The sequence below is a fragment of the Coturnix japonica genome, chromosome 2 (assembly GCF_054131305.1).
Source record: "Coturnix japonica strain WE chromosome 2, WE-NBRP24, whole genome shotgun sequence".
Taxonomy (NCBI): Eukaryota; Metazoa; Chordata; class Aves; order Galliformes; family Phasianidae; genus Coturnix; species Coturnix japonica.
In genome coordinates, this window is record NC_140664.1 from 12,782,761 (window position 1) to 12,796,652 (window position 13,892).

The window sequence follows — 13,892 nt, forward strand, 5'->3', positions numbered from 1 at the left end:
CCATGAGGAGGATGCCCGGTGCAGTGCACGAGCTGCAGCATCTCCTGATGGATATTGCTTTACTCTGGGTCTGCTCATGTTATATTTGCAGGTTCTCCCCGAAGTGAGTGGAAATTTTGTGCCCATACATCAAGGTTAGGATGAGGCGCTCTCTCTCTGTATGCATGATGTAGATAAATTGCTTGATGACCATGAACCATGCTATTCCAGAGCTAGGCAATAAATCACAGGTTCAGCTTTAAAAAGCACAAGCGAGAGCAAGATGCTAACTGGTTTTTGGTTTGGGAAATGGTCAACAAAATCCTTTTATTTTCTTCCAAAACTCTGTTCTAACATCAGCAAATCAGATATGAAAGTAAGAGGGCCCAGTACAAAACGCCACTGACGTATGGAGGTCTCTCTTCCACTGGCCTCTTTCTCTGCTTTCCTTTGTGCTCTGATTCTGCCACCGACATTTGGTGGATATTGTTGCATTCTGGGATATTATCAGGATTTTACATTTTTAACTTGCTAATGATAGCTATCATTAGAATACACCAAGAATAAGCCCTATGACTGGTGTATTCCAGCCCTGAGGGTATTCTATTTTAGGTGTTTATTAAAATTTACTGTCATACAATGTACAGTGAAAGCAATGAGCCTCAGACCTACTGTGTGAAAATGAATTCCTTAAAATGACATTTATTTCCCCCCCACACCCCATATGCTGTGTAATTGCTGACTGTAGAGCTGGGACGTGGGTGACTATCAGTGTCCCACACTGATAAATGGTTCCATGCCACTCACATGGGATGTGTATGTATGTGTTTTAACCAAAGTTGAGATACGATTTTAAAGAACGCACTTTGAAGTCTGTTTTGTAGTTTTAATTAATGCAACGAGGGTTTTTATTTTACTCTCAGTGGAGATAATCTTAATCCATTCACAGTGACCTTTTCTTGTGCAAATTAGCTGTACACGCTTGTTTAAGCAAATGGGCCTTTGCAAGATGTCTCTTCTTAAAGACGGAGCTTATAATTGAAAATTGGCTTACTCCCATCTGTCTGGCCTGGGTGAGAATACTAACATAGATCTGGGCTTTTTTATATATAAGTATAATCATATAGAGATACATACATATATATATATATACACACACACAAATCCAAAGAACTTGCTGTGCCTGCAGACTGTGGTTAAATTAGATTATTACTGTTAGGAAATGTCAGTGCCACAAGTTAGTGTCAAAATCACATCTGTCTCTGGAGACTCGGAAGCCCTTTAGGAGGAAAGGTTATTTAGTCCTGATCCTTTTGTCTCGAGCTGAGCGCTGCAGCAAGGTCAGTGCCATTTGCAGTTCTTCAGGTTTGCCAGGAGTACAATTAGCTAATAACTGGATGGAAACTGTTAGGATTTGATGTGTATTTTTGGTAAGTGGTTTTGAAGTGATTGATGGAGTCGGGAAAATAAACAGAAGAATCTTAAAGTTGTAGTTCAGAGGAGCGGGGGTCATTGCGGCTATGTGGTTAATTGCCAAAAAGCAGTTTATCCCTCCTCTTCTCACCACCCTTCACAATAACCAACAAGAGAGTCATTGTATCGCTCCTCCTCTCTCAGTGCCTGGTTGATAAGGAAGATTTGTATGTTTTTTGCTGTGTACAAACAGGGACAAACACAGTTGTGCATGACTTTGACTAAGTCTGGATAGAAATCAGGTTCGCATGGGTGCTGTGACAATGCCTTTGAGATAAAAGCTTTTAATCCGAGTTTATTGTTAGAATTCATGCACACTTACGTACGTAGATACTGCATATTTTTACCAGAAGCAAGATTATTTCCTTGGTTCTCAGTGTCCTTACTGCTCTCCTAGTGTTCTTCCATGGAGGCTGCTCCTTGGGGCTGGACAAGAGTGATTGAGGGGGGTCAAATGCACGTGTGCACGCATGCACCCGGGGAGCTGGTTGACCTGGAGGTGGGCTCCTGGGGCAGAGATGATTTTATCCAGATGTGTCTCAACAGCTGTTTGCATTTTCATGCCCAGTTACTCTAGGACTCACTGCTAATTGAATTTTCTCATTTCTCCCCTGTTCTTGTTAGGTATGATTACCGTGAAATGCTGCACAATGCCACTTTCTGTCTGGTTCCCCGTGGCCGCAGGCTTGGCTCTTTCAGGTTTCTAGAAGCCTTGCAGGTAAGAGCTGCAGCTTAAAGCACTGGCTGCGCTGGCTGCAATTTGACATACAATCGTGGGGGGTGGGGAGGAGGGAAATGTCTTTCATTTCCCTCGTGGACAGTAATCCACTTGGCGAAAGCCTCTATTCATACTTCTGGAGCAATTGGCAGCTTCTTCCCAGGAGGGTCTGAGCACTGCGTTCATCTGAAGGTTGAATTGCGTTACCTCCAGGAAAAATGTTTCCCTGAATATGGTGAAGCCAAAAGGTTGGACCAACTTAGAGCCGCATTTTGTAAAGCCGTGAGACTTCCCATGGGGATGGTGACCTCTGCAAACAAGCCTTGGAGCAGTAAAATAGCTCTTCCTTGTCGCTTAGCCAAAACAGACTTGCTCCTGCATTGGCTTTCATAGCTGCTTGCTGAGCGTTCTGAAGGTGGTCTGGAGGTTGTAGAGCTCCAGATGGAATCATCATGGAGAGATGGATGTAGACTGATCTCTGGGTGCTTGCAGCATGTTTTGGACAGCACCCAATTCCTCTTCACTTTCTGAAAGTGTTTTTGGTTCTTAGTCTCCCTTTTTTACTGTTGACCAGCAGCAGAGGGCAATGCAGTGGGATTCTTGAGTGTGTAGCAGCCAGATTCAGCAGCATGATGATCAGGTTTCTGTCCCCAGGCTGACTGACACTGACCTACACCGGATGCAGACAACGTGACCTGTTTTTATTTGCAAGTGTCAGCTCATCCCTGCAGTCCTAAGCTTTGTTCATTTGTACAGATGCTGTAGCTCCCTTCTGAGATTTGCATCTGGATTGCCTGCTTGTAGGAGCCAGAGCAAAAGGCACTTCTTCCCAGCAGAAGGCTGGGGCATTTCTTGATGTCACAGAGGAGGCAGATGAGGACACTGTATGGAGTCCTGCACTGCTTTAGGCACTGTTCCGCCGTTTGAGAAGTGCCTCAGGGTTGGCAGTAAAGCTATTATTGAATGGCATCACAGCTCTTCTCTTAGAATCATAGAATCTTATAATCATTTGAGTTGGAAAGAGACCCTAGAAGGCCATCTAGTCTGACTCCCCTGCAATGAACAGGGACACCTACAGCTAGAGTAGGTTGCATGTAGGTATATGATGCCGTATTTGAAGCCCTTTTAACTTTCCACCGCTTCTCCTGAAGGATTCAAGTCTCCCATTAGGTGTTTTCATGTCTTCCAGCCTTTGGATGGCTGTCTTGGATATCCTAGAGTATTTTGGAAGTACTGGACACTCACATTTAGCTTACAAATCAACACATTCTAACCTACCAGAGATCCAGGTTCTGGACTGTCATTTCCCTATTTGCTCTACTCAGGTGAAGTTAAATAGCCCCTCACAGAACCAAAGAATCATGGAATGACTTGGGTTGGAAGGGACCTCAAGTATCATCAAGTTCCAAATCCCCTGCCACAGGCAAGGCCACCAACCTCCAGATGTGGTACTAGACCAGGTTGCCCAGGGTCACATCCAACCCGGCCTTGAACACCTCCAGGGATGGGACATCCACAGCTTGTCTGGGCAGCCTATGCCAGCACCTCACTGCTCTCTGTGAAGAACCTTCCCTCTTTGAGCTTAAAACCATTCCCCCTTGTCCTATCACTGTCTACTGAAGTACAAAGTTAACTCTCCTCCTGTTTGTAGGCTTCCTTTAGGTACTGAAAGGCTGCAATGAGGTTACCCTGCAGCCTTCTCTTCTCCAGGCTGAACAAGCCCAGCTCCCTCAGCCTGTCTTCGTAGGGGACGTAAGGAGCTCTCAAAGTGTTGTTCCCTCTCCAGCCTCTTCAGAGAGAAAAGTCAGACCGGCTTCAGATCCTTCTGAAAAACACCACTTAGCAATTTTCTTGAGTGGGCAACAAGTCATGGAGCTCTTGTTAGATAAATCTTCTCAGGAGAAGAAAGCATAGAAAGCAAGAGAGCATACCTCACTGTTCAGAACTTGGAGGCTTCAGGTCGGCCATGATAAAATGCAGGCATTGAGGATTTTGCTGCCAGGGTAGCAGCAGTATACACTGATTATGATGAATTCCCAATTTCTGTCTGGCTCCAGGGCATGTTGAAAAACATAATCCACATTAGTGAAATGTTTTAAACATAAAAACACATTGCTAAGTGTTTTCTGGTTGGCCTTTTTTCATGCACTAATGTCATTTTCTCACAGAAGATCACAGTTCTTTAAACATTGTAAGCACTGCTGTATTGCAGATATGTGGCTAGTCTAAGATCCTCTGTATATGTTTAAAAGGAAGGTATAGCAGCCTGTAAAGTTGCCCCTTATGCCATTCTTCAGAAGATACAGGGGAACAGATCTCAGTCTGGGCCATATTCAGAGCTTACAAGCTTAGCTTTATCCAGAGAAAATGAACGAAAGCACAGGCTGATGCAGATCCTCCGGTAACAGGTTGTTTCATCACTTCAGCAGGTTTTTGGCTGGAATCTTACATTGTCATCCAGCTAAAGGGAATGTCGTGGTGATCATTTATGGAAACACGGCGCTGTTTACCCAATATTTGCCAACTTGCTCTCAGTGTAGAGGACTTTACACAACTCATAGAAGATAAAATAATTTAGACAAACCATACTGATTAGAAATAGATACTAAACTTACATGATTTTTGTTTGTTTTAAAACCAAGAGCAATTATTGTTTCTATAGGCAGATAATGGAAAATGAGTTGTGTTTGTGCAGTAACTTCTGTTCAGAGAGCTGTTATCCAGCAGGATGGGAAATTCACTCCTTCTAGATGGAAGAAGTGATCAGGAATTAAATACAAGGGCAGCTCCAAAAGTAGCACCTCCCATTCTGTGATGTTGGCCCTCAATGTCAGAGGCAAATGGTGGTATAGCAGTAGAGGTTGAACCCTCCCACCAATACTCGGTTAGATGTTGTTGCCGTGTGACAGATGGCAGCTGAGGGGCAGTTCGACGAAATGGCATCTGACGTGGAAATGCCTATGAAGCAAAGGGATGGAATTGAATTCTTCCATGTGGAAAAATGGCACCCAGTGATATATTTGACACTTGTTGAACATTTGTGGAGACCAAACAGTGGATGTGACAGTGGGTCACTTCCACTGGCGTAGATTTTTAGAAGCATGGCATGCAGGCTCTTATTCATCACTGGCAAAAATGTAAAGCAAATGTTGGTAACTGTGTTGAAAAATAGTGTTTTGTAGCTGAGAATTTGTTCTATCAAGTAGTGTTATTGTGTTCTCTGTATTTGCTGTAGTTTCCATGGAAATATATAGGAGGCATTACTTTAGGAGTGACCTGCATATTATCTGCACTTTCTGTAGTGTTGTTTCACAGAGTGTTATGAAACTTGAGGGAGCCAGGTCCCTGCTGAATTCTTCACAGAGCCACTGAAGGCCGTTGGTTTGTATTAAATCCTCTGGGGTTATGTTTATCGAATTGGAACAGCTTTGCCCTCAGCTGTTAGCATAAGCACCACATTTTAAAAGCCACTCTACGTTCCAGCTCCCTTTTTGCTTAACTCAAATAATCCCAAAAAGGAAAACCGTGGGGATGTGGGATATGGTCTCTGATTTCTTTGCCTTACTGCCTTGCCTTCTGATGACCTTGCATGAGCGTTGGGAAGAACCCATGAAGAAAACCGTAATTGCACTGGGGCTTGTGCTAATTGTTGGCTGGGCTGGGGTACACCCACTAACGAGTGCAGTGGTTCTGTGCAGGCTGCCTGTGTGCCCGTGATGCTCAGCAATGGATGGGAACTGCCGTTCTCAGAAGTGATTGATTGGAAGCAGGCTGCCGTCATCGGGGATGAGAGGTTGCTATTACAGGTAAGAAAAAGATGGTGACCATCAGTAGATCAGTTGGTTGTTGTCTGCCTCTGCCTAAACGGACAAGGAAGATGAATCCAAAAGGTCAGAGCTGTGTAAGAATTGTTGTAGTGAAGGCACTGTCTGTGTCACACCAGTGATGAACTCATTTAATATGACATCATTTGTGCTCTGACCTGAAGGTCACTGCAGCCAGTAGGCCACATACTTGAATGCAGGAGGCTTTTTTATTTTGCCCAAGAGCTTGACATTTTCTCTGGTGGATGCCTCTCCCAAGCAGGGATGTCTGGAGCTGGAACTGTGGGGAAGGAGAAGAAGCTGAAGGCAGTTCCTGCTCTCCTCCTTCAGAAAGAGCTGGACCTCAGGGCTCTGCCAGTGCTGCAGAAATGGCTGGCAGGCCTGGAGGCCTCCTCAGCAGAACCATCTTTCAGGCCAGAGTTAATACCTGGCAGTTCTTTGGGAAGGAGATACTGAGTCTTTTTGACATCCAGAACATGCAGCACTTCTTTCTGAAGCAGTGCTCACATCGCTTCATTGTTAATCTCTCCAACAGAAGCGAGCTGAGGAACTAGAAATGCCCTGTTACCTTCAGCATCTGCTTTTGTCTTTAAATCCACTTGGTGTTTGTTTCCCTGGTGGACGCTGTGGTCTTTTAGAACTCTTTATAGTTTTGTAAATAATGTAGAGAAGTTGATATTTGGAAAAGTCCTTGAAATATTGCTTTCCTCAAAGCAGCATTGGTTGGAACTCTGTTGTCCAGCCCAAAGCTGAGATCTACGAGATCTGCAATGGCCGCTGTGCATCTCGTATGTAGTCATTCTGCATCAGTACCACTGATGTTCTTCCTGACCTCTTAAAAATGTATTAATGAGGACAGGACAACATTTAGAACTCTTTTTACAAAACACGAGATTTGCAGCTTTGGGGTACAGCGTGCTGTTTGCAGAGCACACTGTGCACTTGTGCGCACTGGCTGGTCCCATGGGAAGAAGGGTTTTGTTAGTATTAACTCGTTTCCAAAGTGGTGAGCTGTTGCCATCTATGGAGAGGAGCATTCAGAGGTGCAGGTGGGTTGGCACCCAGAAATTGAAGTACCTTTAAAAGTCTCATTAGATGCCGCTTTACTTGTCTGAAGATGTAAATATTTGTGAAGAGCCGGCCTAGCAAGCCTTGTGAAGTGCTGCCTGTTGTCGATAATGAGGCACAAGCTGTAACCCAAAGAAAGATGTTTGGATTTTGCTTCAGTGGACAGAGTGTTTTTTTCCGTGCAGAATTATTTCTCTCTTTAAATGATAATAATTTGCTGATCTTCATGCTTTCCGGTAACATGCCGTTCGCTCTCCTCACAGCTGCTTCCATATTGAACAGCTACTGCACCATTATTAACAGTGTTTTTAAAGAGCTGGCAGAGGGCCTGAATGTCTGCTCTGGGAAATGTTTTTGTTATGTTACAGTTTTTCATTTCCTGTTTTAGAGCAGCTCGGATGTTTTTATTTGCATATTCTCCTCATCATAGCGCTTGGAGAATTTAATCCAGCCTTTCTGCATTTATTTTTGCAAGGTGGTTGTTCCCTTCCCCCGACTTACTCCTGAAATGACCTTTTATTAAGACGTCATCCAGTTCTAGTAATTCCAGTGTAATCCTGCCAGATTAGTATTAATACATCATTTTCCCCACCTGTCTATCTGGACAAGTAGATTAATAACTAATAAGCAAATGCAGTTAAAAGAGGAGCTCTGATTTTCCTTTCCAGCTGTTGTGAGACAGTGGGCACCAAGGCCTTTTTTTATCCTTGGTGCTGGCATTGCAGGACTGCAAGCGTGGGCTGGTCTGTGAAACCCTGACTTCTTGCAGTACCCATCTTAGGCCGAGTGGCCTTGGCATTCAGGTGGCACGGTGGTGAATGGGGTTTGATTTCTTCTTTTGCTCTCACACGTATGTACACACATGCAAGGCTATAAATAATGTGATTAAATGCTTAAGTTTTTAGAAAAAGAGGCTGTAATGCCACTGTGAAGTGGCTTTGATTGTATGATTGTTTTAGTAATGATCATGGACATGATTAATATGTATCTGTGGACAGCTGGTATGGATTCATAGAATCACAGAATGATGGGTTGAAAAAGACCTTTAAGATCATCTTGTTTCAACCCTCCTGCCATGGGCAGAGTCACCAACCACCAGACCAGGCTGACAAGAGCTGCTATGTTCATTATCCCAGTACTCACTGGAGCTTATTGGAAAAGAAAAGAAAGAGTATTCCTCTCCTTGAATAAAATCAGATGCAGTCAAACACCATTCTGCAACAGCGATGTGGTTAGTTAAAAAAAAAATAAAACGTGTATGAAAGCCGGGGTTTGGCTTCTGTTTTTCATACTTTTTTGAAGGGAAGGTTTTACCTGAAGACATACAGGGAACATGGCGAATGAACCCCCTTTAGCGCCCTGAACATTTAATCTTGACTACAGTCACTACTTTCTTGGAAGCTCAAATTCTTTCCTATATATAACAGTGTCTTTAGCAGAATCAAGATTATCACATCTGACACTGCACTGTAGACTCACAGTTTTTTGGGTTGCTCCGTCCAGACCCAAATGCAAGCAATGCAGTAAGAAATATACTGATTCTTGTGGAAATGCATTGCATGCAAATTCTTAACAACTCAAACAAAATGTGTAATAGGAAACTGTTTGATTCGAGAGCACATGAAACCAAGTAACAATCATTGCCACCTCTCAGAATGTTTTAGGAATAAGAAAGTGTTTTTTTGACCAGGGAAGGGCAGATGTGTTGGGTTGCAGTTAAATTTAAGGGTGAGCTGGGATGTGCAAGGAGCATCACACAGCCAAGGTATCTGCTGTTACAGCTCACGTCTGAGCTGAAAGCTCTGTGAAAAATGGCTGTCTGAAAGTGACCTAATTCGGAATCACAGAAAGAATGGGTGCAAAGGCACAGCTCCTCATTCCTGGAAGAAAGAGCACAGATGTGCAAAATAAGTATCTTAGAGGCCTTTCCGGTGCCGTGAGTAGCCCTTGTAATTGAAGCAAATTGCACTTAAATTCCCTTGATAATGTCAATTTGCATTGTCAAAGTAGCATACTGGAGGCCATGGTCAAGGTCCTAAGAAGTTAACCAGTGGCATGTATGCTCATTAGCTTCCTTCCAGTGTGGAAGAGGGATGTGGGGGTGGGAAATAGAAGGGAAGCCCTCTCGTGATCCAGCCAGCAGTCCTGTTTTTTGATCACAAGGCACTGCAGCAGGACAAATAGGGTTTTCTTTGTAAGGCAACTTAAAATGTTGCTTTCACGGAGAAGGGAATAAGGAAGCAGTGTTTTCCCTTGTGAATACCAGGTGTTGCTAGAGACATTATTCTTTCCACCCACAATAATGAGTAAAATGCAATTTGATCTTCAGGTTCCCAAAAAGTGGAGTGTTGCTTCAGATGTCGCTGTGTTTTCCTCAGGGTACTTAGTGCTGCCATGCTGTGGTAAATGCAATTCCAGATCCCTTTAATACACTCTGAGAGTGGGGATTATCGTTGGACCCAGAGTCCTGCAGGTTCCAGTCTGCTGAACTGCCAGTCCGTGCAAAGCTGTGTGTGAGGGATTTATGGAGGAGCCGCTCACTGTGCCACAGCGCAGTGCTGGGGAGCGATGGGGGGAGGGAGTTTTTGCTTCCATAGAAACAACCAAAAACCCAAGAGAAAGCAAATTAAAAAAAGAAAATCACATATTCTAGTGTGCCAGTACCAAAGGTTGTAAAGGGCTGCGTCTCATCTGTATCTCCATCAGGGCTCTAGCTGTTGGCACACACATCGTGTTGGATGGGAGCGCTGAAGCTGTGCAGCTTGCTAATAGAGGAGAGGGCTTGTCAGCAGCATATTAATTTGATGGGACTGCGTTGTTTTCTGAAGCTTCTGACTATATTACATCTTGTATTACAGATTCCTTCTACAATCAGGTCTATCCATCAGGATAAAATCCTAGCACTTAGACAGCAGACACAGTTCTTGTGGGAGGCTTATTTTTCTTCAGTTGAGAAGATTGTATTGACTACACTAGAGGTGAGTAAATGCTGTCTGGGATTGTGCAGAGCGACGAGGTTTCCTTACCCATGCAGCTGCTCCAGTGCTCAGCCGGCATCAGACCTTGAGTTTCATGACATGCAATTGGTCACTGGGAGAAACACTCGGTGTCTTGATAAGTTTTCTTCCCTAAGGAAATACTTCCTTCATTGTTGGTCTCCACATTAGAGAGCTGACACAGTGAAGAATGGGAGCTGTCTAACACATGGGAAAGTTGTCATGTGTGATCTTGCCTTCACAAGGCTTTATGGCTTACGAATCACTGTCCTTGTCATTGGTAGTGGATATGTTTCTTAAAGAAACCTTTCTAGAATTCATTTTGGAAAAAATAGGCTGTGGAGCTTCTTGACCATTTCATAACATTTTGATGACTTGTGATGGGGCTGTGGGACTGGCTGAAAGAACATAAGGGCTGGTAAGTTACTGTGTTTTATCTTCACACACAGGATAAGGGAAAGGCTTCTATAAAATATTAATAAATAATCATAATTAGACTGCTATTAAACAGGGAGACAGATGATCCAGAATGTGGAGAGAATCCTTTCTGAATTCAAGGGACGGAGGAAAGATAAAAGGCTCTTCAGAAGTAGGGCCCAGCCTACAGTTTCAAAAGCAGTTTTCTCTCCTAATTGTTTTGCAATTTTGCACTAAAATTTTTGACACACTCTTACCACTGAAAGGGGCTTGCTTTGTAGGTGCCAGTTTGTTTGTCTTAGGCTAATTCTAATTCAGTTTCAGCCCTCTTTCTGCAGGGTTGTTAATCCCCCTTTCTCCTGCAGACTGTGAAGGACTTCATGCTATGTTGGTGGCTGTTGCCCATGGCAGGCTCACTTCCAGCTGCTATAAGACAGTCATTTAGATTTTCCTACGCTGGTGAAGAAAATCGGACGGAGAACGTTTTTGGAGCCTGTGGCATAGCTGTCCTTGCCTTGTTTCATTCATGCTGCATAATGAAAACAGCTCTTCATCCTTAGTCTCCCCATGAGCCCTGATGAAGTAGTAGCAATTATCAAAGCCCACAAGATCAGATTAGCAAAGCTGGAGGACCACGTGACAGCTCTTGGAGTCTAATTCACCTTTAAAGAAGTACCCCTAGAGACAACCAGGTGCCCGTCATCTGCCCCTTCCCTGCACACACCCCATTAAGGATTACCAGGAGGAGAAGGCTGCACAGCTCTCCTCACTGTCCCACTCCTGCCTGTGCTGGGCTGATCACAAGGGACGTCACCTGCAGCCCCCATGGCCTTGGAGTCCATCACATCACGCTCCAGTGCGCACAGATGTGATTTTAGGTCTGCCTGGACCAGCTACAACAGTGACCCACGTAGATGCTCAGGGGACAGGAACACCTGTAATAAAGCTCAGGCAGCTGGATATTCAGCAAGCTGGAGTTCATGCTCAGAGGCAAAAAATAAAAAGAGGAAAAGAAAAACAGAAATCTTCCTGCAAGGTTTAATTTAATGGAACCAAGTAATGTACACCTGGTGTTGAAGTTATCTTCTGGGTTTTTCCATTTGTTTGCAAGGGTGGTTTTGCTTTGAGGGCTTTGGGGTTTTGTTTTGTTTTGTTTTATTCAAGATTCTTAAGATTTGAAAAGACAGCTACAAGGAGCTTTGTTTGTATGAACAGATACTCATTTCACATTTTAACTTGTCCAGAGTTAATTTTCCTTAGGAAAGGAATAAAACAGCTGAGAGTGATTTTTACTGTCAGTAATCTGCAAGCAATGCATTATCCTCTTTTTAAAACCTAAGTTTTAAGTTCCCAGCAAGAATATTTTTTTTCTAGCTGATGTTTTCCAACTTCTCTTGTAACACTGTGATGTTAGAGTGCTCTGATGATACCTGCAGCTTCCTTCTGTGCTGTGCCATGTCCACATATGTGGTTATCAGTGTAGCAAAAGCCTTCACCAGCTCAGGTGTCCACAAGGATACCTGCCTTGTATCCTGGACGCATGTGGAAACATGAGATCACATCTTCAGGTCCTTGACCTTTTCACAGCATTTAGTAACCTGAACCAAAGGGCTCATTGCCCAAAATGGGAGGTTTGAAGTGCTTGGCCAATAAGCCACTGCAGGCACAGAGGAGCTGCCTGGTGCCATCCACATAGTGTGGGTTAGGAGATGGGTGTTCATGTGGGTCTGTTCCAGCAACAGTGCCATCCACACAGATGTGCCAGTGAATCTGCACGTTTTCAGCTTGTTCTTCTGTGAAAACAAGCCCCAGACACACACACCTAACTAAGTACCTGTGCAGCATGCTCAGAGCTCTGCTCAGGAGGAGAGAGGAGGGGAGGGCACAGCACAAAAGGCATACAAGGAATGTGTGGTGCTTGGCTGGGGAAGAGGCAGCGATTAAGGTAGTATGGGAACTTCTTGAAATGTGAAGGTGAGGGAGACAGAAATATTGGATTAGTAATGAATTCAAAAAGAAAAGAAAAGCTGGGGGGGGAGATCTCAATAGAGTTCATAACACCTTCCTTCTCTTATTAAACTTCCTGTCATGCCTCACTATTGGAGACACTGTATAGCGGCTGTCTGTCCCTGCTACATGGGTAATACTGTGCACTCTGAATTCTAATTGATTGATCCCCCATGTGATCTTTTTTTTATACACTTCTGCTCTCTTTCTGCCAAGTTGCCTTTTCTCCCCTCTATCACTGCAGACAGCTAGATTTCTTACGTAGACCAGGAGTGTGATAAATTACTCCCTGTTGGTGAGCCGTGATGTATGGTGCAGGCCAGCTCCCATGGTCAGGAGATTTGTATTCCTTGCAGTGCACCCAGGGCCGCATACCCTGCGTGCCATCAGGGTCTGCTCTGTGTTAGAGCCGCTCACGCTCTGGGTGCGCTGAGGCAGGGCTGAATGCAAGCCATGTGTTTCCCCTGCAGCCTTGTTGGCTACCAGCTCAGTGGAAATCTCCACCGTCTGCGAAAACCTCCTGACCATGTAAATTCACAGACTTCCCCTTATCTGATTATGCCCCTGTTCTGAGAAAAAAGGAGGAAGGAGCTGCAGTATTTAGGCTTCGTGGTAAACACTCGAAAACGTGCTTTCTAGGTTCTGTCTTTGTTCAGGGGTATGACTTGCAGATGGAGAAACAGCAGTCAATTTCTTTTTTCCCTCACTGCCCCCACCATGCAGGAGGTCTGACAACTGATACACCTCACTTTCCAAATAGCCAGATCCGCTCTTGTCAGTGATGGAAATATGGTCATTAAGTCTGTTATTCCTGCACAAAAATAAGTTAAATTAACTTGGACATGTCAGCAAATTGCTGCGTGTTAGTAATGCTAGTTGACTGTAGGCAAAATCAAGACAAGCATACAAACGCCTGACATTTGCCCCAAGTTAACTGTACTTACATGGCCACCAGCAGTGGATTGTCTAGCACAAGAAAACTAATGCTTTAATTTATTCATTTTATTTATTCTGTTACGGCAATCAGGAATTCCAGGGAGATGTCTGATCTGCTGTTCTGTACTCACCAAGTGTCCTTGAACTCAACTGTTTGCAGAGATTTCTAGATTGCTTACATTGGAGCAGCTGCTTTTCTTTGCCTTTTGTTATTTGAGGTCTTCTGGCTTGCTTTTGTTTCTCCTATGCTGTAGGTGTAGACCTTCTTTGGTGTCATAGACTGTAAGGCCAGAATGGACCTAGGGATCAGATTAGCTTCAGAGCCACAGGGCTTCACCCAGATGAGCCCAGGTTACGGCCAGTGAGAACCAGCATGTTGTTGGCATTTGAGCCCTGTGCAATACATAAACCACCAATTCCGTGAAATCTCCTTAGGAGATCCCAGAAGATGAGCTGCAGAAGGAGGCAAGGAAA

The 13,892-nt window shown here is 44.1% G+C and overlaps 1 protein-coding gene across 1 annotated transcript in view; it reads left to right on the plus strand.

The window, feature by feature from the left end:
* EXT1 (exostosin glycosyltransferase 1) overlaps positions 1-13,892 on the plus strand; it is a 149,838-nt gene that overhangs the window by 121,311 nt on the left and 14,635 nt on the right. The window contains exons 2-4 of the mRNA XM_015856181.3: positions 2,077-2,170; positions 5,869-5,976; positions 9,921-10,040. Of these exons, the coding sequence (XP_015711667.2) occupies positions 2,077-2,170; positions 5,869-5,976; positions 9,921-10,040 (322 nt within the window). The remainder of the gene's footprint in view (positions 1-2,076; positions 2,171-5,868; positions 5,977-9,920; positions 10,041-13,892) is intronic.